The following is a 24,569-nucleotide window of genomic DNA, read 5'->3' as shown; positions in this document are numbered from 1 at the left end:
CCCCAACTTTTAAGATGTCTTTTAGATTCACTATATCTCATCCAGTTTATTTTATAACAGAAGAAGCATAATCACGTTTGAAAGGTTTAAAAGATCCTTAAAACTTTCTTAAAACTGCTTCTTAGAGACCACAGGGATGATAAAGCATAAAAATGGGCTTCAACCTGTGGCTTCAATAGACGAATTAAACTTTAGAGAAATAATAAAACACACAAGCCGAATGTCTTCGTGTTCTTGTTTTATTTCGCACCACAGAGACAGAGATGTACACTTCCGTTTTGTCTGCTTGTTCCCACATCGTGCAGTCGCATGTGCAGACAATCAAAGTAGGTATGTCATTTTCTACCATGTTCCAGCATGTGATCATGCACTATGAACCGCTTGTGTCTGCCTCATTATTCGCGTAGTACTGACTTATACCGCTAGCCATGTGTTCTTGTGCACAGCGAGACAAAGGCAACAGCTCACGTGTGACGCCGTCAGCAGAAGTGCACCGCGCAGCAAAAAAGCAAGGGAAAAAAAATGACGGGGCCCATGACGTATGCGTCCCGCGATCCTCAGGCTCCGGTAAGGGAGAATGCAGGGAAGGAATTTCGCTTGTGGAGGCTAGACGGGGCAAGTGGAGAGAGCACCTCTCTTGGCAGTGGCCCTTGCCACCTGAAATCCTGGGTTTGCGGTACTGAAATGTTTATATCTCAACTATTAATGAACCAATATAAAAATTCTTGCAGCAGAACACTCCCCAGAGGACACGTAACAACTTCCAGCGTATTAGTAAAATTTACTATGCGGCCTGATGAGGGGCCCTTCAAAGGGCCCCTACCAAGCCCCATAAGAAATTTTGGTTATACACTGTGAATCTAAAATGCCATCTAAGCAGTATTATACCAAACTTTTTCAAACTGGCTCATTATTAGAGGAAATGGAAGAAATTAAAATGTTGCATTGCCATGTTACCAGGAGGAGAGCTTCACTGCCAACGTAGACTTTCTCTCCCTTTGCCTCGATTGACGTCCGCAAGTGACGTTTCTTCTCTGCCTTCTCCCATACTGGAGCCCCAAAACTATGTCACATTAACATCTAAAGCCCCACTTCCTCTTTTTGCCTTCTCTTCTTTTTTTCTTTTTTTTTTATGGATGGCATACTTACTGTGGCGGTTCTGAGCATTTTGCAATTGACTGAAATCACATGCCATAATCTGCTACAAGTACAAGCAAGACTTGCTTGAATCTAAGGGCACAGGGGCTGCCATTTGGATTTTAAGCTGTTTTCGCTGCATACATCAGCGCAATACCTTGTAGACGCCACTGTTAACATGTTATCTACAGGCCACATTTGTCTGTGCAATTTTCAAAGTCCAAACTTGTTAGGGCCCTTTAAGGTTCTTTTGGAGAGTAATAGAAAAGCTTCAAGGTATAACATGGGGAAAAAAAGAAAACTAAGAAGAAAAGGAACAGTGCTTAGTTTAAGATGCATTATAACCTCACCTGACAAAAGCTCTTCCACTGTGGTAGCCTTGAACTAATTGATCTATTGCAGGCTGTAAGTCACTTGGTGACAGGCACCGGCGCTCTGCATTTGTGGTTGTAATTATGTTCCGATTTGCTACCTGGATAAAGATGACCATGTCTCTGTTAATACAAAGCAAGACTTCACAGGAAGCAAAGTAAAGACACTGTGTGTTTGCACAGTAACTTACATGAATTTTCAGTTGCCTATTCGGAAGTTCAGCGTAAAAGGAGTTCCACTCAGGGGCACAGATGCCCTTGGCATGAAGAACGGTCTCCACTAGTAGCATGTCTGAGATGGCATCCCCCACCGTCTGCATAAAGAATCCCATCCTTCAGCGCTACCTTGAATGCACAGTAAAAAATTAATGCATTCAATTTATTGTATTTGCATTTAAATAATGTGACCACGAATATGGGTAACACGAGAGGGGACTTTCGGTCTGTTAGAAAAAGAAAAACAAAAATTTATTACGAATATTATGAAAGAAAACAGGAAACAACGAACAAAAAAAAAAAAAAACTGACACTCGAAAGACTTTAGTCATCATTACTGCGAACTGCCCTCACAAGATAATGTGAAAGGACGAGTGCCGACGTCTTTGTCACTATTGGTGTAGACGCAGTCATCCTTTGTGACACCTCCCTAAGACTAGTGACAAACGGCACTTTGTAAATGCCTGTGACACAATCCCAGATTGGCGTGGGGCGCTGTGATCCACCACGCAATTTCGAAGACCAATCACTCTGCACGCCTGCACAACAGCGTCTAACATCTTGCTCAAAGTTGCAATTAATATGCTGTAACCACATTGATCCAGCATTACCAGCATTCTAAATCAGAAAAAGAAAGACACTGCAAAATGCAGAGTGGCTACTCCCAGCTCGCCGCTCTTGCGCGAGGTGAAGTGGCTGTGAGCACAGAGAGCACAGCGAGCAGGTGAAAATGACATTTTTTAAAATATGAATTACATTGATGACACAAACCCGAATACTATAATGCGAGACACGATTCTGGGGGCAAAAATTCCAAGGAAAGGGGGTGGGGGGACGAAAGAAAAAAAACTCGCATTATATTCGTGCAACTATAATAAATTATGTGAACAAGAAAAATGCAACGCTACAGTTGGAGGATATGGCTGTGATGAGCTACCGAGTAAAATACAGAGGAACCTCGCTGTGTACACAAAAGCTCACTGTACGGTGCCACTTATGCCCTTTCTCTCAGTATGCTACAGTTCACAGGCATTAAAACCTGGAACAGACTCCCAGCGGGAGTCATTAATTCCTCAAATTTCCCCAGTGCCCTGAAACAATATTTTCTTTCCTTGTTAACCCTTTACTGCACCTTGTTGCATTTATGCAACATTCCGATGAATGGCGTTAAAAACAGAAGCAAAGTCCGTTTGGAGCTGCCTGTACACGTTGTTGCATTTCCGCAACATACTTCTAAAAAACGGCGCCTTCTGCAGCCATCTGTGCTCACCCTTCGCATCTTCTAGCGAAACAAACGTGGCAGAGGCTGCACGCTCCCGCGAGCACTGATACAAGTTTTGCCAATTGTAAATGCATTTCTCCATAAGATAAAGCGAAAAAAAAATTCTTACGCTAAGTTCCACATCCTCCTGACTCTGTAGATTCAAAAAAACTTTGTTATCTCGGAATAGTTTGTTGATCGCGACAGAACGTTGCTATGTTGTGCAAACGCAACAATGTGTACATGGTTTACTTTCTTCGGAAAAGTGAAATGGCTCCCAAACGCTATTATGGCCGAGCAATTCCCCCTGACAATGAAGGCAGCGACCTTTCCAGGAGTGACGACAACCAAAGGTGCAAGTCCGTCTCGAGTCAATATGTGCACAAGATGTTTTCTGGTCGAATTTCCTTTTTTTTTTTTTTTTTTTCAGAAGGATGCGGTACATCCGCACGCTGCCGTGTCCCGTCGTCACGGGCAAAACCTTACCTCTGTGCTTCAATGTTCTAAATTCTGACAATAACGCAAAAACACTGCATTGTTTCCTGGCTGCACAGGGATCTGCATGACATATTGCACGAAGCGTGGGAACCACCTGTGCTGCACAAACAAAAACAATTGCTCCTTTTTGTTCCACACTAAAACATAAGTGCACCAATGATCGTCACATGCAAATAAACATCTTAGTATGAATCGCACTAAGCCCTATCTTTCATCTTAAACTTCTTCTTTATTTGCACGTTGTTGCAGATATGCAACATACCCTTTTTCTGCAAATTCCAACCACATAAATTCACTAAAGTTGGTTTCCATGGGAGTGCAGCTACTTTTGTGCTTCCCTACAACTCCATGAATAATATTTTGAGCAAACAAAAAATTGTGCAGTAAAGGGTTAAAGACAGAGTAAATCATCAGTTTCGTGATAGATCTGTACAAAGCAAGAATAATTATATTTTTTAGACTATTTTCTGCTTATTCTATGTAATTAGTATGACGCGATTGTGTTTTGTCATGCATTGAAATAGCATATTGCTCTCGTTTTTCTCATGTACGTATTGAATTTCATAAATGGTATGCTTTATCAGCCAGTTCAGTACTAATTGATGTTGTTTGCAATTTTTTGTGGGAGACGTAAGAGAAGTTGACATTACAGTACACTTCCTTACATTGCGATATGTATTCTGTATTTGAACTGTGCTCCTTACACTGTTCTTTGGTACTCTGATGTATTCACTTCCTATTAGTTGACTTGTGAATTAACAATCAACACCTTTGTATATACAATTACTGTTGCTCTTTTTTTTTATTCCTGCTATGCTAGGATTTCCTTTATATTTTTTTATCAGACCTTCAACTAGCCTTCGGCTACAGGGCCGACAAGTGATTGTTACTTGTGTATAATATTCTGGAAAAAAATAAATGTCTTTCAAAGACTTAAGTCATGGTGGATGTGATGTGGCTGACCTGACAGCTTTTCACAAGCCCACTTGTTCCCACAACACTCCGGCTCTCCCAGTAGCTATACCATACTTTGCGGTGGCAGTGGCATTTCTATGATGCTTATGCACAAAATAAAATGCCTTTTGGATGCCAGTTAGTGTGCAACATGCTGCTGCATACAGCATGTGTGGCTTGCAACATGTGCACACAACAGTCTGTGTGATGCAGATGGTGGCTTGTGTTTACCTGATGCTGCATATCACACTTCGGTGCAAATGATAAACACCAATACACGCTTAAGAGGAAGCTTTAGCTCTGGCCCCACTCCGATGCGGCCTATTCAAGTACATGTAAAACGCAAAAACGTTTTTCTGAGATAACCCCTGGACCGATTTTAATGAAATTTGTTGCATTTGAGAGAGAAAGTTGAATTCTAGTGACTGTTGGAAGCGGAATTTTGATTTAGGGCCTGAATTTTGTTTGAAAGATTTTCAAATATTCGAACGTTTGAAAACAATAGAAGCATTGAAGTTTACAAATTCATAGCTCTGCATCAAGAACAGATATCGCAGTTCTGTAAACGGCATCCATTAGATCATTTGAAGCGGACAAATACGATATGTCAGTTTACATCTTACGTGAATTTGTTAGGTTGGTTACAAGGGTTCTGCGAAAGCTGTATTTCCATATTACTAAATTTTTTCATATTCATGTGTAACATATCAATTTTGTCTGCTTTAGATGTACTATTAGATGAAATACACAGTATTGTATTATCCTTTTTCGTTGTTTAGTTAGTGTTGTAAACTTGATAGTTTCGTTTTCTGAAGATTTTCAATTTTCGCCGATTTTTAATAAAAAAATCTACGACCTAACTAAAAAATTCGAAACCAACAGTCACTAGATTTTAAGTTTTTCTTTTAAATGACACAACCTCGTCAAATTTGGTGCAGTGGTTGCCGAGAAAAACAAATTCTCCTTTTACATGTATTTAGATAAGAGCAGTCGAGCTAAAGCTTCCTCTTAAGACAGTTCGGTGGTCTACGATGTTGCACACACTGCTGCTAATGAAACCATCAGTTTGCAGCTGCTCGATGCTATATATTCTGGAACATACAGCGTGCATGATTACAGGACATTATACAAGATGAGCACAGAATTCAGGTCACACTACATAAACATCTCTCTCATGTACCAAATAAACAATATTTTTAACTATTTTTCTTTTCCCCCAAGTCCTACATATATGAACTTGACTATTACAGTATAAGGGATTTCTAAGACTTGCACAAATTGGTAAATTCAAAGAAATGCAGCACTGTATACACAGTAGTACCAGCTGCTCTGAAGTGTTTGAAGCCATGGCAAATCCCAATATATGTTTACAAATAAAAGTGAGCGTATTTCTCTGGGTATTTATCTTTATATAAGCCAAAAAAAGAGTTGCTTCCCTGTGAGAAGAACTACTGCTCCTTAATGATAATCAAAATAGATCACTCAATAAGCACTTGTGTTCAGCAGCTCATGTAGGCACAATGAAAGAAAACCTACCTGGTTTATGAGGTCCATTGTGTGCAGAAGCTTCTTGGCAGCCTGTTGCCTCTCAGCATATTGGCTGAAAGAAAAATAAGAAAAATCCCACATGACCATGAAGCATGGCAACAATGCAAGAAATCCAACATACTTGCTATCATTGGCCAATTCTTGGATGGCCTGCTGTGCCTTCTCACTAAAGAGTACCTGTTTTTGCAGAAAAACAGTACAATGAGATGAACAGCATCACAACAAACAATTGGAAGAAAAAGCACAGCCTTACAGTGCCATGACCATTGGCTTCAAAGTAGATTCCAATATCTGCCTTCTGGGCCTCCCGGTGTAAATGCTTAATTCCTGTGGGTACACACTTCACAGGTAACTTCTGCAAAAGACAGTAAGAGCTGTCTAGCCGAAAAGGAATGTAAAAAAAAAAAAATTGCAGATATGTACTAAGTATTAAACATTTGCATCACTTTAAGTCAATGGCATGTACGCTCATCAACAAATGAAGCCTGAATGTGAAAGAACAAGGCAGAACATCTCTTAATAGCAAAATAGTTTAAGAGTGTCACATTGATATGTAGCCAGTTGCCAAGGTGGTGCTGGTCCAAACTAAGTGTGCCGCCAGTTCGAACCCATTGATAAGTTCTAGCTTGTTTCGAGAAGAGGGCTTCCAGGGAGCTTTCCAAAAAGGAAAAGGTACTAGGAAAAGTACATTGCTGCACAAGGGGAAGACCTTGAAGGAGAAAATGGTCAAACTTTGGTACAGCAGCTACCTTAAAACCTTGCCCGGTCTCAGAGTTATATTATCATACCTGAGATAACAGCTTACTCTAGCTTCAGTTGAGCCATATGATGACTTTTTAAAGGCAAACAAGTAAACTCTTTACACTAATATGGAAGTATTTTTCGTTGTAAACACTCTGGAATAAACTTTGTACAGTTCAACCTCGTTAGCACGAAGTCACATTGGACAAGAGAATACCTCTGTTATATCCTATATTTATTATAAACATAGAAGCAGATATCAGCAAAAATATATCCCGATCAGGTCTATGCGAAAGAAATGCAAGCGGGATGCCTCCAACGGGCCAGCAAAGGGTCTCCTGAGGATTTTGAAGACTCATCAGCATCTGAACCTTGGCACAGGAACAACACTAAATTACATACACATGCTCTTGCACTGCAGCGAATATGCAAGTGCGCGATCGGTGTTATCGTGCGGGATGGGCAAGTTGGTTTGCCAGCTACTATCCAACCAAGTCAAGCCACTGGCCGAAATGCCAACGCCGTCAACAGACTTTTCGGACACAGAGGGGGCTGTCCATGGATCCGTACTCCATAAATCCGTACAGAGCGGGCTGCGCATGGATCCGTACTCTGCTACTACGGCCATCAGTCTAGCCCGTACATCTGATTAGGCCGCGCTGCTTAAGCAACTAGGCCTAATAACACACAAGCCCAATTGTGGCTGCTTCGTCTAGAGTCAGCCACCAAAGTTGTCATAAGTCTGGCGGCAACTTTGGTCATGGATGCCACGTTTGCAGCACTGCATGTGCAATCCACCTTTTTCATTTTCCTGTGCCCTCTGCTGCACGCCACTGAAAACGTTTTGGAAGGGTGCCAGGGCTTTCGCCAGTTGACATGTCTACCTGCACCTATGTTGAGTGCACATTGGTCGTGCGTTTCGTGGAGAGCGCATAATTATTAATGGCTTCTCTGGGGCAGCACGTCGGTCGTTTCCCAGAAGCCATGTAGCACTCACTGACTTCCGGGTAAACAGGCCTGAGTGCGCTGTTGCGCTAACAGCGAGGCCAATAAAGGCACCCTGAGTTCCATTTGCCAATGTGGCTGCCTTTTTGTTGTCACTGATTTCTGCACTTGCACCTCACTTCTTGTATTCTTTTTCGACATTCTTTAGACATTTTGCATATTCAAGAAATCTTCAAGCGCAGCCTTCTGTGTCAAATTTACCAAAGCAGTGCACTTGTTTACATTGACATATACAGCCACAGATCATTGTTAGCGTCAAATACACGGGGAAGGGTGCATCGCAGATATGAAATAATGTCAAAGCATAGGTAAACATACATAGCACATATAATTGTGCATATGAGCAGTGTTGTTCCACCCTGAGACAAGCCAATATGAATGGCTGAGCCACCTAAACAACAGCAACTGTGATCCAGATACATGTCATGGGCTGTTAATTTATGACTGAGTCTCGCTTTTCCTTAACTTCATCATTCTTACAGTTTATGTGTGCCATGTACCATTATTAGAGAAAACTATGCTTCCACAAGCACTAATTTATAGGCCATGTTGTTCTCTCACAAAAACGCGGATGCCATTGCTGACACCATTAGTAACTGAGCCAGGTGGTTGTTTATGCTGCTGTACTGAATGCACCGTCTCGTTTCCCATTTGATGACGAGGTAAACAGTGCATCTGTTGAATTAGGAAATGTCTCAACATAACAACACGTACAGACCTATCCATCTACGTAGGAAAAGTGACCGGCAGCCTGCGGGAACGGTGACATGCAGATGCTGGCACCGCATCGTGTTGCCGCTTGCCGTTTAGTGTGTACGCACCATGCAAAGTGAAGACAAGTTGATTTCAAACCGCTAAGGTCAGAACTGAACTATAAAAGCAGTTTCTGTCATCCTAACTGCTTACTTTTCAGTAGCGGTCCACCGGCAGTGGGTGCACGAACTCAACAGCGCCAGGCCTAGCCTTCGCTGAACATGACCAGCATTGGTTCAAACTTCACATGCACAGCTTGAGAGAGTTGAAGCTTGCGCATTTCAACTTCGTAGGCATGTCATGGCTCATTTCGAACGCAATTAATTATATAGATAAGCGAAGGCGCTATGGCTATCGCATTGTCAGTTTGATGGCAGATTGCGCCGGGTTCGGTTGAACAATGGTCAGCATGCAGATTTTATTGGTGCCGTTGACAAGAAATTCCGTCGCACTACGACAATTTGCAATCGTCGGTTGCGTCGTCATCGGCCTGGTATAATAAAATGGCATTAGCTGCATAATACGCTGAATTGTCAGCTAACCATTGGCATTAGTGTCTTGTCAGTCTCATATCAACCAAGTGTTAAAGGGCCCTTGAAACGGTTCGGACAAATTTTGTAGATGCGTAGGGTACAGCTAAAGTTAATCATTCGCACCACAAGTTGTGTGAAACGTCTCACATTAAGAGAGCTACGGATCATTACAAGTTACCCTCCTCCATAGTCATGCATTTTTTCCTCAACTCGTTTGCCAAGTGATCGGGGTTAAGCTCCGCCTTCAATGACTCTGCGTCTTGATGGCACGTTGTGTCGTCGACTTCTGGTTCTCTAGGAGTAAGCGCTTGAAGCCTCTCCAAACTCTCCACCAGCGGCCTGGCAGTCGACCCCAAGCGAGAGCTATCGAAGCAGCGCGGGTCGCGAGCATTCTGTCGCAGCGCCGAACGTGTCCGATATTCCAGTAACCACAAGCTAGCTGGGTGTTTCGACGAAACAGTGGAGGCATAAACTCAAGCTGATGAAGCAACTTTAGCGTAGACGTACGTGAGCTGCCTGATCGGTCTCCACAGTCCAGCCACCCGTTGGCACAGAGCTTAACCAGCGAAACAAAGTGCTAATACAGTCAGAACCCGCGATAACGAAATACCGCAACAACGAAATTCCCGTGACAACGAAACATTTTCGTATCCCCGGCGAACGCCCATAGGATTCAATGCATTTCGTACCTCTCGGCAACGAAATGTAGCGGTACTGCAATCCCGCATCAACGAAATTTGCCGGAACGTAACTCCGCATATTGCGTAAGGCTAGCAGGCTCCAAAATGTGCTCAAATGCGATTGTTTTGCATTAAAAGTGCGTAAAATACCACCACATTACACTTGCGTGGCCGCTGCCATTTTTGTTCACCAGAACAACCAAGCGCCGGAAGCGATCAGTGCGCTGGAAACACGTCATGGCCGCCATCTTGTTTGCTGATCGCCCGTTTGAAGCGGCACCATGATCGGCACGCATGTTGCTACCGACATGTGACGACGGTGTTCGCGCGCCTACCAGGCGAGATCGTTGTTCGAAACGCGCGTTCATTTTGCGTTCCCCGCGGTTGACGACTCGGCGAGGCCTAGTCCAATCGCGTGAGGCAAGACTGAACGCAAACTGGATGCACGTTTCGAACAACAATCCCCGATCGAGCAGTGCACTGCGTAATGCGCGCCTCGGTGGGAAAAATGCAGCAAAAACAATGAAATCCACGTCCCACCTACGTGGAATTGTTTATGACGCTTGAGATGGCGATCGCGGCATATGGAGTGTCACGCATGGGCCATGATTGACCGATCGTCCGGGAATACGCATCCCTTGCTTCAAGAACGCTGGTTTTGGTGCCACCCGACAGGCATCGTGTGCGGATTCTACGCCGGATGTAAATTTGCGGAAAGGGCCATTATCTCGATCATTTGCTTTCGCGTACACGAGATACGATCACTTTTGCGATCGGCACCGGCCGTGTCGGCGCCTACGGGCAACAGCGTGCGCTGGAGAAATGCTGCTGCATGCGCTGTTGCTCTGTGTCCGATGCCGAGTTACGCAAAATCTCGGCAAGTGATCGCATCTCCGAAAGAAGTTGACCGTAAATTCTGCTCTACGGCACTACTGCCACTGCTGGTCGACACATGCAGCACACTTTGTACTGTCAACAATGCGGTTCCATATCCTCGAGCAAAGCTTGCAAAGTAAGCTAATGGAATTTGGACAGTAAAGCTTTGTTCTGCAATGCATTACCTATCTGTGCTATCTCTTTTCGCAACAACGAAATTCTCGCGACAGCGAATTTTTTCGCGTTTCCCGCCGATTTCATTATTGCGAGGTTCAACTGTATTGCTCTAACCAAGTGTAAAACATTTTAAACATTTACAAAATCAATGTGTTAACGATTACACTCCTGTGGAAAATTTACACCAGCAGCTAAGAATACATTTTGTTACTGCTACTGTGTGTGGTTGAGCTCTGTGCCACCTGGAGGCTGCACCATACAGACCATTCACATTTGCACTTCTGCTCATCCCGTGAAACGACACGCAAGGACACAGCCAGGCCGTGTCCCCTTGCACTTGCATTTACGCTTATACCGGACTCACGAAACACTATTGCGTTAGTAATCTTCCGGTGTAAAGTGATGGCCGCAAATACGCAAATCCTGGCACCGATTGGATAGCGGCAGTCCGATCCGCTGCGGCCAGTCCGCTAGTCTGCTGCCTTGCAGAGGGACACGATGTCGTAGCTTGACATATTGCCAGTCACCATGTTTGCAGTCCACAATGCAAAAAAATCTAATCGTAGTGCTCGCGAAAAGACTGAGACTGACTCTGACTGCGGAGCTCTCGTCAAAATGGAGCACATTTTAACACAAGCAGACAACGCTTACTGTGTGCCGGAAGTGCTTAAGTGTAGTGAGAAATTGTTCTTGTGCACTCTCTTTCTGTTACTTCTTTTTTATAGAAACAAATTAACTAACATTCCAACTATTACGAACATAATTTGTTCACCATAAAGGTGGAAAAATTATAGAAGAAGCGCCCTGGGCAGCCAATCGGATAGCTCACCCACATGACGTCAATTGGGTGATTTATGTCATATGGGTAGGGGCGGCTAAAAATTTCGCCGAGCAGTGTGCTGCGATCGGCAGCGATCTACATTTTTAAAACCTTGTAATAAATTACACGCTTTACACGGAGCACTTAGATGTGTCAATTAATGATCAGAAGGACCTACTCTAACGAATCAGTACATTTGTACAAAATCATCAAAATTGTTTCAGGGTCCCTTTAATTACTGTGCCTTAAACGAGTACGTGAAGTCAGGCATGCGCTGCCACCACCAGCAAGTGTGGGCCAACGCTACAAGAAGATTTCATCAGCAACATGATGTATTTAAGTGTCACCCAAGCGTAACGCGGGGGTTTTTTGTTACATTTGCTAGCCATCAATGAAAGGCAGCAACTACGTGGCTCAAGATGTAGTCCGGACGAAGCCCTGGCCGCTATTTGTTTTAAAGTGGAGTTGCAGTCTTACACTACACATTTTTCGGCACTGCACCGATATCAAGCTACCAGTGAAATTTCAACACCGTACATGGCACAAGTGTTTGCAGCAGCACGCGTCAGAGCACTTTTCTTTTGTGTGTGTGGGGGGGGGGGGGGGGAGGGGGGGGACTTTCCGCAGAGATTGGGCCGTGCTGCCGTGCACACAACCCTCCAAAACATTTCTCGATTAATCCACTAGGGTAAGGCGCATGTGCCATTGCGCCGTGAGAAAGGCGGATTCATGCCTGAAACACCGTTTTCCATCAGAAATTTTGGTTATTACCGTTATACACGGATGCTAGGGGTAAGGAAGGGGGCTGCGATGAAGGAATCGTGGAGGTCGAAAAATCAGGCATATGAAAAATACCTTGGCGAGTGTATTTGACATATTTCCTACAAGAATATCTATTGTGAGGCACATGCAAACAAAAAGTTGCTTCGTTATAATGAATACCCGTGTCGGTTACCTCATTCGCGATTTCACTATAGCAGTAGAATATTTCATTGAAATAAAGCATGACCAACTAGATTTTATATTTACTTCCTTATATCGAGGTTCAACTGCATAACCTTTTTGAGCGACTAAGTGACCAAGGGCCATGCACACATAGGCAAGGGGGCAGAAACACTGGGATTCCTGAGCATTTATATACTACAGTACCAGCTGTGGATTGACATGATGGACCAAATCCCTGATTCAGCATGCAGATGGAGCGTGAAATGATAATTAATGGAAACAAATAACTGTGTGAGCAGCTAGACTAAAGATGCCTTAAGTGCACTATGATTCGGTGCTGATGAGCCACTTTATGATCTGTCCACGGAAGGAACAGGTAGTTCAGTGTGTCATGCGAATCTACCTTTATTTGACAATTCAGGAGCAGGAAAGCTGGCACCGTGTAGCATGAATAAGTGCAGTGTTTCAGGGACCAGCTCACTCTCTTTTGCCAGTGCACTGACTCCAGTAGTAGCTGATAAAGTGCTACCATGGGGAAACTACATGTTTTATCCCCAGAGTAGGTGGAAAGCCCCAAGCATATGCAATCCAAAACGCAAAATGAGTGATATGCCAAATAGATAGAGGATGGAAGTCTGATGCGAAACACTAAAGATGCAGCTGCACTAAGGATGCTATGGCGGAAGTGAAGTCTATTGCCTGAAGCTTCACATATGCACAACACAAAAGAGTGCATTTTGTGTGAGACTGTTGTGAACACCGAGAGCTTCTTGGATCCTTCTAAACAGCCATTAAGAAAGTCACCAATACATACAGCAGTGCAAAGTAGAGTAGCAACATGTTTGAATAGATGTGTATTGTACGAAACAAAATTCCGAATCCAGTTCCTTTTTATCACAGGTCACATATCAGAAAACTCTGGTTGGACAGTGAAACATTGACTGCAGCAAAAAAGCTTTGTTACAGTTTCTTAGAACATTCCTGGTAGATGGCTTCATGCCTGAAGCATTTGCGAACAGTACGACAAGAAAGTTGGCCAATGATTCCAAGATCATAAGCATTGGCACATGCGTTCTGAGATTTGCAGGCGCATGTATGCATGCGACAGCGATGGTGCCTACAGCAAGCAATCACCGTCACAAGGTAAGGTGCAATGCTTTTGTTTTGCTAGCAATGAAAGCTATACATACAATCAGTATGAAAAATTTATGATCCATGGGATTTGAGAAGACACTGAATACTTCAGCAGCCTGGTATTTGGACTTTCAGCATGTATTTAATGAGAAGGACATCCTTTGCTGTGAATTAAGACACATATCAAAGAAAGAAACATAGATGAGGCAAGGGTGGCCCTTCCAACTGGTTTATTTTGGGTGCAGACCCAGGAATAAAAAGACAAATGGACGCATGCGCAGGCTATTCACAAACTTAGGATATCCAGTGGTTGAACAATCTCGTCTCCAATTGATAAAACATAACCAACGCATCACTAACACAGCTTGAGTTTTTCTTTTTTATAAAGCTTCCATTAGCTCACGTGCTGTCTGATCTTTACTTCTACCAAGAATCTTAATATCTTGGAAACATGGTTGGCACATGCAGGCACTGCAGTGCGCGGGAACTGGGTCACGCCATCTGAAATTATATTTAGGTCGTGTTCCCTGGCTCGTTCATTTATATGAAGTCTGGTCTGTCCAATGTAGGACTTGCCACACGCAAGAGGAATTTCACAGACCACCCCCATGGCGCATTTCCCATAAGTCGTGCAATGTTTCTTGCCACAGCCTTGCTGGCCAGTTCCCTCTTGAGCGGTTCTGGAGCAGAGTTGAACCAGTTTGACAGGGGCAGAAAAGTCAATAGGTACTGTTACGTTTCGCCTACAACGCGCGGTAATGCCGGCGCGGATGCAACGGACGCCGGGGCTTTGTTCAAAGCGGCGGACATTTTGGCCCGTTCGACGCCGCCGCAACGCCTACCCGCCAAGCGTGTCCAGGCGTGTTTCAGTGCCACGTGTCTTCGTGTGTGCGTGTGTGTGTGTGTGCCCTCGCTTGTCAAAGCGCGGCAGCCGGGGAGCGGAGTTCCCCGAATGAGGAGCCTGGAGGTCTCTCGGCTCAACCGTTCGCGCCGTCGTGTGGGCGGGTTGGCGAGGCGTCACTGCACTCGGTTCAGCAGGTCTCTCGGCTCGACCGTGCGCGCCGTCGTGGGCTCATGCTCCGCCGTCCCGTGACCTTCATCCCGTGACCTTCATCCCGTGACCTTCCCTTTTGGACCGCGACGCCGAGAGTATAAGAGCAGCTGCCCCCGGACGCCAGGAGAGAGGCTCCGATTTGTACTGTTGAGTTACGTGCTCTCCCGTCTCTCCAATTCGGTCGACCTGACCGGCCGCTCTTTTGCTATGTTAGAATAAACAAGTTGTTCTGTTACCAGTCTTCTCTTGCTTTGCCGGGACCTTCGGATGCTTCCAGTGCCCCAGGCCGCCAGGCCAACGCTACCCTTGGGGCTTGCGACCCATTGGCAATAACGGGCGTCGGCACCGAGACCCCAACAACTCGTGCCAGCGGTGCGATTCCAACAGTACCCAATACCAGCTTTCCACCGTCTTGAGGTTATGTATGGCTTTATGAACATCAGGGATCACTGGAAGTCTTAGGGTTCTAGCGCTTTCTTCCTCCCTTGTGGCACTTCTACCTTTACCTTTCGTAAAAGGGTTTCGATGACTGATGTCAACAATGAGTCAGGGAACCATGCTGCCTTAAGTGGCTGGATCTGATTATCGAATGAGGCCTGCATCATGTGTGTACACGATTTCCTGAGGGCAGACTCCAGGCAGAGCGTAGCAATTCCACGCTTCACAATTTTAAAATGGCATGAATCATACGGCAGCACCCCTTTCTTGGAACGTGGCAAATATTGCCAACAAGCTTGCCCGTCGTGAAAAGATAATCTTAAGTTAAAAAAGTTGCAGGGTGTTGCACTGTGGTAGTTCACGTAAAACCGAAAGCGCTTTCCCATGGTTCTTAAATATTTAAAATACCATTGCAGCTCTTCAAAGAGTCTTGTTTGTCAAAAAGAATAAAAAATTCATCCATATATCTAAAGACCTTAACAATATTTAATGTACTGTCTCATTTAAAAGCTAAATTGAGCAGACGATCAACATTAGATAAGAATACATTTCACATCAGCGGCGCGATACATGAACCAATGCCAATGCTGCACTTTTCCTAGAAGTGCTGTCTGTTAAAAGACATAAACATACTATTAAGATAGGCTTTCAATAACGTTCTCAAGTTCTCAGTACATATATGCGAACAAAATAGTGTTGTACGGTTTTGCTGGCTACAGTCAGAAACTGCTCAGAAATTCAACGTTTTCCCAGATTCAGCAGTCCGTAACCTTTTCATGCCAACAGTACATGCATATCATGCGCAGTCGAAACTGTGGAACAAATTGCTTTGCTAAGTCACAGGAAAAGAAAAATGAATGGTGTTCAATGAAACAAAGTAGGAAATAAATTATCCTATCTTAGTTCCATTAAGCACCATGTATAACAGTTTTAAATAAATGTTTATTACATCACAGATTTTATTAAATCGAGGTTCATGATATGCATCTGGGTTATACTTTGAGATATTTCAGGCTGACCTCTGCCTCCTATAGTTGTAAGTCAGTCATATTCAATATTATTCAATAAACTCACATTCAAAACCCAAGGTTTAACACACAAAAATATTGAATCAACTACCAGACAAAGTTGCTTACCAGCACATTGGTGATGTAGTTTGTTGAGCTTCCATTGGCGTAAGCTGTCTGAACAATGACCATATTCAAAGAAAGCATTGCTGCATCAAGCAACTCTTTCAGGTAGCTGGCCACCTGGAAAAAAGCATAAATAATTTAAATCTTTATACTCATGGCTAAAGGAACGCAGAGTAAGATGCCATACCAGAGTGGCAATCTTGTCGCCATCGAGAAGATGGAAGACGAAGTTTTCATCGTGATAAAAATAAATTACTCGGTCAGCATCACCGTCAAACGAAACGCACCTCACTCCAACATCAAGTGGAATTCCTAGACCATACGGAAAAGGCAAACTCAGTAAACTCAGGAAAGGGCCAAACAACAGAACTGTCACTCACCTTCGGGAGCTTTCTGGTAGACTTTCACAAAATCTGCACCACACTACAGGAGAAATTAATGACATCAGTAAAACTATAGAGCTGCTTGTCAATATATTTTGATAAAAAGATCACAATGTACCATGTGGTTTAAGCGACCTTCTGAGCCGTCATTGTACGTTTCTATCTTCAGAAGGCCTCCCAAGTGCGGTAGCAGTGTTTTCATCTTCACAGCTCCCACTCCATTGGCACCATCAAGACGAATGAAGGGGACATAGTTTCGTACAGCTGACCCCTGAGGTAACAAATGTGCATCAAAACAACATGCATTACGCAACACACAAGAAATGTGACCGACAAAAGCTGGAAAAATAATGCTAATTATGAGGCAGGGAACACAAGCTATAAGAGTGGCAACTCCAATGGCACACAAAATTATAAGAAAAGGTGGTCCAAAGACCCTTACATACTGCAAATGATTAATATTATAGTTGTGTACCCTATCTATGGGCAAGCAAACCAAAGAATCTGCTCATTTTATGGCTGCTCAATCCAGACCCAAAATAACTTCCACTACTGAAAGCCATGCAATGAAAGCAAACATCTTTCACAAAGGATTCACTAACACCTCTGTACCAGTATGTGCAACACAATAAGGTTGATGTGTATCTTCTACCATTAAGAAAGCCCAACAGAACACTTTCTAATGCTTGCACATGTACTTTCAGCAACTACTTGCAAAATCACGGGTCCCAAGTCAAATGTGCATTCTCAGCACTACCCTGCTGAGAATGCTCATATATATATTTAATTTATTTATAGGTTCAGGCCTGAGCCATTTTGGAGAGAAGTGGTATGGGTTTTATTCACACATTTATACGGGATGTTGCAGGTAACTTGAACCACGAATTTTAAGGTGGTTAACCGCAGCTGAATGAAATTAACAAGATATGGTTTGGCGTCACGTGGCGCTTCTGAAAGTATTCTTTATATTCTGCTTAATTAGCTAATGAGCTAAGATCAATTACGAAAAATTTTTAATATTCACTTTGGGCCAAGTGCGTTTCATTGCGTTGCAGTGGGGTTCAAGAATGGCCGATCCAATTTTTTTTGAGGACGTACATGCTGCGTGGTGATTTCATTGGTACTTTACAGAAAGCCCGTAAAATATGAAATAAACTCCTGCGACTGTGCACGTGCACTATCGTATTGCAGCGCTCTCGACCGTGCATTGAGCCTATTGTGTATCAGGGACGATGGCTCTTCCTTTCCGTGTGCCACCGCCAAAGATACTGGCGCACCGTGAAGCCAATTCCTAGAGCTGCGGCCACTCACTTCGCCACAGACAGCACGCACAGTTCTTTTGCCTAAAGCATGTTTGAGAGCGCTACAATCCGATTGCACAAAGCGCAATCACATGGTTTTATTTAATATTTCGCAGGCTTTTTTACACGCCGAAAAAATTCGCCACGGAGCATGTACGCAGCCACAAAAATTGGATTGGTCGTTTCTGAATCTCCTCTGCAAAGCAACACAATGCACTTGGCTCTAAATTGAATATTAAAAATTTTGCATAATTCATCTTAGTTAATTAACTAAGTAAACAGAATATAAAAAATACTGCATTACATGATGGCAAACTATACGCCATTGGTTTCATTCAGCTATGGCTACCCACTTTTTTAAAATCCTTGGTTCAAGTTATGTGAAACACCCTTTATAAGACAATTATATAAGTTGCACCCCCACTACATTTCACGACTTTCGAAGAAAAACTTGACATATTAGTCACAGCGGTGTAAAGGACGCATACATTTTTGCTCGGTCAGCATGATGAAATGTGGTTTTTCAGACTTGTACATTCATTGCAAAATGCAACACTCGCAAATTTCATGGCAGGAAAAAAAAAAAAAAAAAAGAAAAACCAAAGTTCACCGACAATTACAATACTCCCTAATCCAAAATTCGAGCGCAGCCCTATACGTGTTTTCATTTTGCAATAAATGGCTGGTGCGGACAATCTGTCTCACACGGCACATTAAATTTGAGGCCCACTAGCTTACTCCCAGTATCATATAACATATTCACCAAGGTAACCTCCAACAGAATAAGGACGACACTGGACTTTAGTCAACCAAGGGAACAGGCAGATTTCAGGAAGGGATACTCTACAATGGATCACATCCATGTCATCAATCAGGTAATCGAGAAATCCAGAGAGTATAATCAGCCTCTAATATGGCTTTCATAGATTACGAAAAGCATTTGATTCAGTAGAGATACCAGCAGTCATAGAGGCATTACGTAATCAAGGAGTACAGACTGCTTACGCAAATATCCTGGAAAATATCTACAGAGATTGCACAGCTACCTTAATTCTCCACAAGTAGGAAGATACCTATGAAGAAAGGGGTCAGACAAGGAGACACAATCTCTCCAATACTACACACTGCGTGCTTGGAACAAGTATTCAAACTATTAAACTGGGAAGGCTTAGGATTAACGATCGACAGCGAATACCCCAGCAACCTTCAGTTTGCCGATGACACCGTTCCATTCAGCTACACTGCAGACGAGTTACAACAAATGATTCAGGAGAGAGAGTGTAGGAGTGGGGTTTAAGATTAATATGCAGAAGAGAAAAATAATGATAAATAACTGGGCAAGTGAAAAAAAATTAAATTATGGGGTTTCACATGCCAAAACCACTTTCCGATTATGAGGCACGCTGTAGTGGAGGACTCCGGAAATTTCGACCACCTGGGGTTCTTTAACGTGCACCTAAATCTAAGTACACGGGTGTTTTTGCATTTCGCCCCCATCGAAATGCGGCCACCGTGGCTGGGATTCGAACCCGCGACCTCGTGCTCAGCAGCCTAACACCATAGCCACTGAGCGACCACGGCGGGTGGGCAAGTGAACAAGAGTTCAGGATCGCCAGTCAGCCTCTAGAGTCTGTGAAGGAGTACGTTTACCTAGGTCAATTACTGACAGGGAATCCTGATCATGAGAAGGATATTCACAGAAGAATAAAAATGGGTTGGAGCGCATACGGCAGACTTTGTCAGCTCCTGACTGGAAGCTTACCATTATCATTGAAAAGGAAGGTGTACAATCAGGGCACTGACAAAGAAGCCGACTGACAAAGAAGCTAGAGAACAAGTTAAGGACCGCGCAAAGAGCACTGGAACGAATAATGCTAGGCATAACGTTAAGAGATAGAAAGAGAACGGTTTGGATCAGAGAGCAAATGAGTATAGCCGATATTCTAGTTGACATTAAGAGAAAGAAATGGGGCTGGGCAGGTCATGTAATGCGCAGGTTCGATAACCGTTGGACCATTAGGGTTACATAATGGATACCAAAAGAAGGGGAGCGCAGTAGAGGATGGCAGAAGACAAGGTGGTGCGATGAAATTGGGAAATTCGCGGGTGCTAGTTGGAATCAGTTGGCACAGGACAGGGGTAATTGGTGATCGCAGGGAGAGGCCGTCGTCCTGCAGTGGACATAAAATAGTCTGATGATGATGAAGAAGTTGCACTGTTGTGCAAGACACACTGACAAAAGTTTTGGGAACAAACAGACTTGTAGTCCGGAAAATATGTTAACTAAGTGCTGCAGTAATATGTTGATATATTAAAAAACAAATTTTACAGCAATAAAGAATAAAGGAGCATTCAAGCAGACAACTACAGCTTTTATTGTTCAGTTCAATCCAAATGCCAACTTTATAGCCACGTCTAAGCACCACTAAATTTTATCCAAGTGCCATACAATTATCCATGGTGCCATGAAAATTTATCTTTGCACCAGGTATATTGATTGAAACGTAAGGGAAACTAATCTGAATGCATAAGAGTGCAATGCATATTATATTAAGAGGTTTTCCCCCTAGGATTTGTAATTAATGAGACAGCCTAATGGAACCCAAAATAAAAATCATGCAATAGCAACAACACAGGTGTCATGTGACAACGATACCAGGGTACAGTCAATATAATTGTTATATACAATTTCATTGTTGTACAGGGATGGAAGCGGCCAAGGGAGCTGCGGAGCAATGCTGGGAGCAGTAAATTTGACACATTGGAGTAGGTATGGAGCAGGAATTGTTTGTTATAGAGCAGAAGATACACGTTTTGGAGAACGTTAGGTAAGGCTCAACATGAGTGAAATACAGACAAGTCAAAAAAAGATGCTCTCTATTTGACTTTGCAGGACCCTATTAAGTTACGGCAAATCAGTTCTGCAGGAGCCTGCAAGGTGGAGGAAAGTTCACTAGAGGAAAAAAATTTCATACACCCGACAAAGGAAACCCATATGTGTTCCTTGGAAACCGCTAATAAGTTACATACCAGACGCGCCAACTAATTGTGGCCAAGAAAAAAAAAATAACCGAGGGATCCACGCGAACAGCACCAATTGTATGTTGATAGGCTTTTGTTAATGCTAGTCAAAAGGTGTTTTTTTTTGTGCCCAAGCAACTAATATTTAATTAGCTGACAATAATTAGCTCACTTATTGGGTAACGGTAACTGATAATGCAAATCCAAGGTTGCTTTAAATCCAGTTATTCCTCATGTTTCTATATCCTCCACAACTTTTTTATTGACATCTTGTCTATTAGTTGAGTTTATAAAGTTAGCTAATTAGACATATTCGTACAAAACGAACAAGAAATACTGACTGTGACAACCATGAACAACACCCATCAACAAGTAAATTTCGTTCGCGTAATGCACTCAGTTATCTCTTTATTCTTGGTGACATTAAGGTGGCATAGCAGAGTACCACAGAATAAATGCGAAGTTACTTTGTCGGTCATTACATGTTTGCCAGTGTTCCACAAAATTTGACAGGAAGAAAGAAAAAACAAACTGACATTTATGAAAAGAATAAAGGGAAAAAAATGTTCAGTGGCTTTCCAATCAGTGTTGCTGAACAATATTTTGCACAAGCTCGATTACTAGGGCTGCCCCAAAGTAAATGCAAAACTGCGACCAATATCTTGAATGCCAAACAACAGTTTCTTAAAACTGCGCAAGTCGCGTCGCGAACATCACTGCCACAAAGGCAATTCTGTCGTTCGCATATACTCCGACCCTTTACTACCATCATCTGGCTGCTACGGTAGACTAAAACCGAAACTTTACATCCTCGGTTTGAGTATTGTGGCCACAAAAGGCTGATTTTGTATGTTGTGATTGTGCAGAATATAGGGTACCCGCAGTGCGAATTTGAGTGATGATTATGGCTGCTATTGGCTATTTCTGGTCAATAATTTTCACGAAAGCAAGCAGCTATTTTGTCAGCATGCCGCATTACCATCATAGTTACCAGACATTGTGCATGTGTGAAATATATTTTAATGTTACACGTATGGTTTAACATGTGACACATACTTAACAATAAGCCGTAGAAGCGAGCCCTAACTGTATGACAGTCCATCCAACTTATTCATTCAGCTGAGAGCGTGGTTTTCTTTTCAGACTGCCCCATAAAGAGCGCCAGTTCAAATCATTTTTACGGAGTGTCTACTAAGTTGACATTCCCAAATTCCTTGAGTTTTCCAGGTTTTCCTTGAGTGCCTTTGCAAAATTGCCCGAGTGACACAGAACTTTGTTTTACGTTAAGACAGGCTGACACTATGTCGCCCGATGCTGTCACTCTCTAATAAGCATGCTATAATTGACTTAATCCAGTTTGAATAGTAGGGAGTAACATTTATATTATTTTTTAAAAATCTGAAGTGAGGGGTTAGTAAAATGCACAGCAAATAAAATATCTTTGAAAAAAATGGTAACACTAATTGCAAATCGAGTGGAACATTTTCAAATATGAATAAAAACGAGATGCATACATAAACAAATGTTTTCGAATATCTACTTCTGTCACGAATTATGATCGACTGTCGATACACGTGTGAAAAATAGGTGGTGCTTGAGACTCCACTGAAAGCAAATCAAGGTGACAAAACAACTCTTTGAGCATTTTATGATGAGTCATTAAACTTAACTAAATTTTGAATATTGTAAAGTAAGTCATGCTACGTTTCTTCATAAAAAGGATTAAATCCCCCGCTCAAATTACATGCACAAGTTATTCATTAACCTCAAGCATTTCAAGAACGAAAAAAATATATATATTTCAAGGTTGCTACCGACATGCCCAACATCAAGCGTCACGTAAAACATGGTAGTGTTTTCACCAAAGCGATACTCTGTAATGATACATATCACTCAGAAGCAAAATGGAAGTAATTTAGGTTATCAGAATCTTCAATTTGCCTTAAGCTTAATGTTCATGCTCTATTCCTTGCTATCACTGCGCAGAAATGGCAAAAACAGGTTGTGTCTAAAAATGTGGATGCCGTGACTGAAGGTGATACGAGCTACTTTTATCAATTTATAGCAAGCTCATTGGTGTGAGGCCCGAACTTTATCACAAATGAGATTTTCAACAGCTGGTGTGTCGACCTCAACTCTCCTGACATACTCTCAGCCTACGCACAACGCCTCAGCATTGTGTTTCACTGCTTTAAAGAGTTTATTTCGTTTTGGATGAGGGGCACCTGCGTGCTGGCGTCAGCCAACACTTTGTTTTTTTACCACAAGCTCCTTGAAAAAAGTGGCGGCAGGCTTCCTTTCCCGTTCATTCCTCAATGCATTTAGTCTTTTCTGTTCTCATCCTCCCACCACCGAGCGTTCGCACCACAGACCATTTGAAGCATTTTCTTCATCAGCTGTACAGTCAACGTACAATTTTTCGGACTCCCTAAGGGCTGCGAAAACGTCTGTAAAATCGGGCAGTTCGAAAAAAAATGAATGCATGTCTTTACCTGCCCTTAAAGGAAGCTTTAGCTCGGGTGCTCCTATCTGAATACATGTAAAAGGAGAATTCGTTTTTCTCGGCAACCACTGCACCAAATTTAACGAGGTTTGTTGCATTTAAGAAAAGCTTAAAATCTAGTGACTGTAGGTTGCGAATTTTTGAGTTAGGTCGTCAATTCTTCATTAAACATTGGCAAAAATAGAAAATTTTCAAAAAACGAAACTATCAAGTTTACAACTCTGTAACTCAATAACGAAAAACGATCATAAGAATCTGTGAATTGCATCTAATAGCACACATAAAGCAGACAAAATTGATATGTTACACATGAATATAAAGAATTTTGTAATATGAAAATGCAGCTTTTGCAGAACCCTTGTAAACAACGTAACAAATTCACGTAAGATGTAAAATGACAAAGAGTGTGTCCGCTTTGAAAGATGTAATAAATGCCGTTTACAGAACCGCGATATCTTTTTTGATGCAGAGTTATGAATTTGTAAACGTCGTACTTCTATCTTTTTCAAACGATCGAATATTTGAAAATCTTTTTAACAAAATTCAAGCCCTAAATCGAAATTCCGCTCCCAACAACCGCTAAAATTTAACTTTCTCTCTCAAATGCAACAAATTTCATTAAGATCGGTCCAGAGGTTATCTCAGAAAAACGTTTTTGCGTTTTACATGTATTTGAATAGGCCGCGTCGGAGTTGGGCCCTAGCTAAAGCTTCCTCTTAAGGGCTAAAATTGCCACAGGCACGTCCGAAAAAGCTCTTAAGGCTTGCCAGTACACTTATTAGGCATATCAGCGCTCGTACTGTGACAGGAGACGGGGGTGCACGCGTGCATAATTAATGAATACATACTGTGTTCTGTGACAATTGCCCATTCCCACGCTTGTTATCCTTCACTGCGTAACACTGCTGTACGAAGGCAAAGCTACCTTTCGAAGACTGGCATTACGCAACGCACTGTGCTCTGCGAGCTTCGAAGCCAATCGCGAGGATTACAAAGGCGGAGTCAGTGCCATTGCTGACAGCGGCGAATTTTTTCAATGAAAAACAAAGCACCGCACGGCAAGAAGCTTAATAGCGAACACAGAAGC

The 24,569-nt window shown here is 42.7% G+C and overlaps 1 protein-coding gene across 2 annotated transcripts in view; it reads right to left on the bottom strand.

Annotated features, from left to right (window-relative positions):
- Positions 1-24,569, bottom strand: part of nst (phosphoglucomutase 3-like protein nst) — a 49,332-nt gene that overhangs the window by 6,803 nt on the left and 17,960 nt on the right. For both annotated transcript variants that reach the window (XM_072287931.1, XM_072287942.1), the window contains 9 exons: positions 16,776-16,928; positions 16,655-16,697; positions 16,462-16,586; positions 16,278-16,391; positions 6,239-6,340; positions 6,107-6,162; positions 5,974-6,037; positions 1,700-1,822; positions 1,488-1,609 (listed from right to left, as the gene is read on the bottom strand). In XM_072287931.1, coding sequence (XP_072144032.1) covers positions 1,488-1,609; positions 1,700-1,822; positions 5,974-6,037; positions 6,107-6,162; positions 6,239-6,340; positions 16,278-16,391; positions 16,462-16,586; positions 16,655-16,697; positions 16,776-16,928 — 902 coding nt within the window. The remainder of the gene's footprint in view (positions 1-1,487; positions 1,610-1,699; positions 1,823-5,973; positions 6,038-6,106; positions 6,163-6,238; positions 6,341-16,277; positions 16,392-16,461; positions 16,587-16,654; positions 16,698-16,775; positions 16,929-24,569) is intronic.

Source organism: Dermacentor andersoni, chromosome 1, assembly GCF_023375885.2.
Source record: "Dermacentor andersoni chromosome 1, qqDerAnde1_hic_scaffold, whole genome shotgun sequence".
NCBI lineage: Eukaryota > Metazoa > Arthropoda > Arachnida > Ixodida > Ixodidae > Dermacentor > Dermacentor andersoni.
The sequence above is the reverse complement of the archived record's forward strand: the minus strand, read 5'-3'. Positions and strand labels throughout refer to the sequence as shown.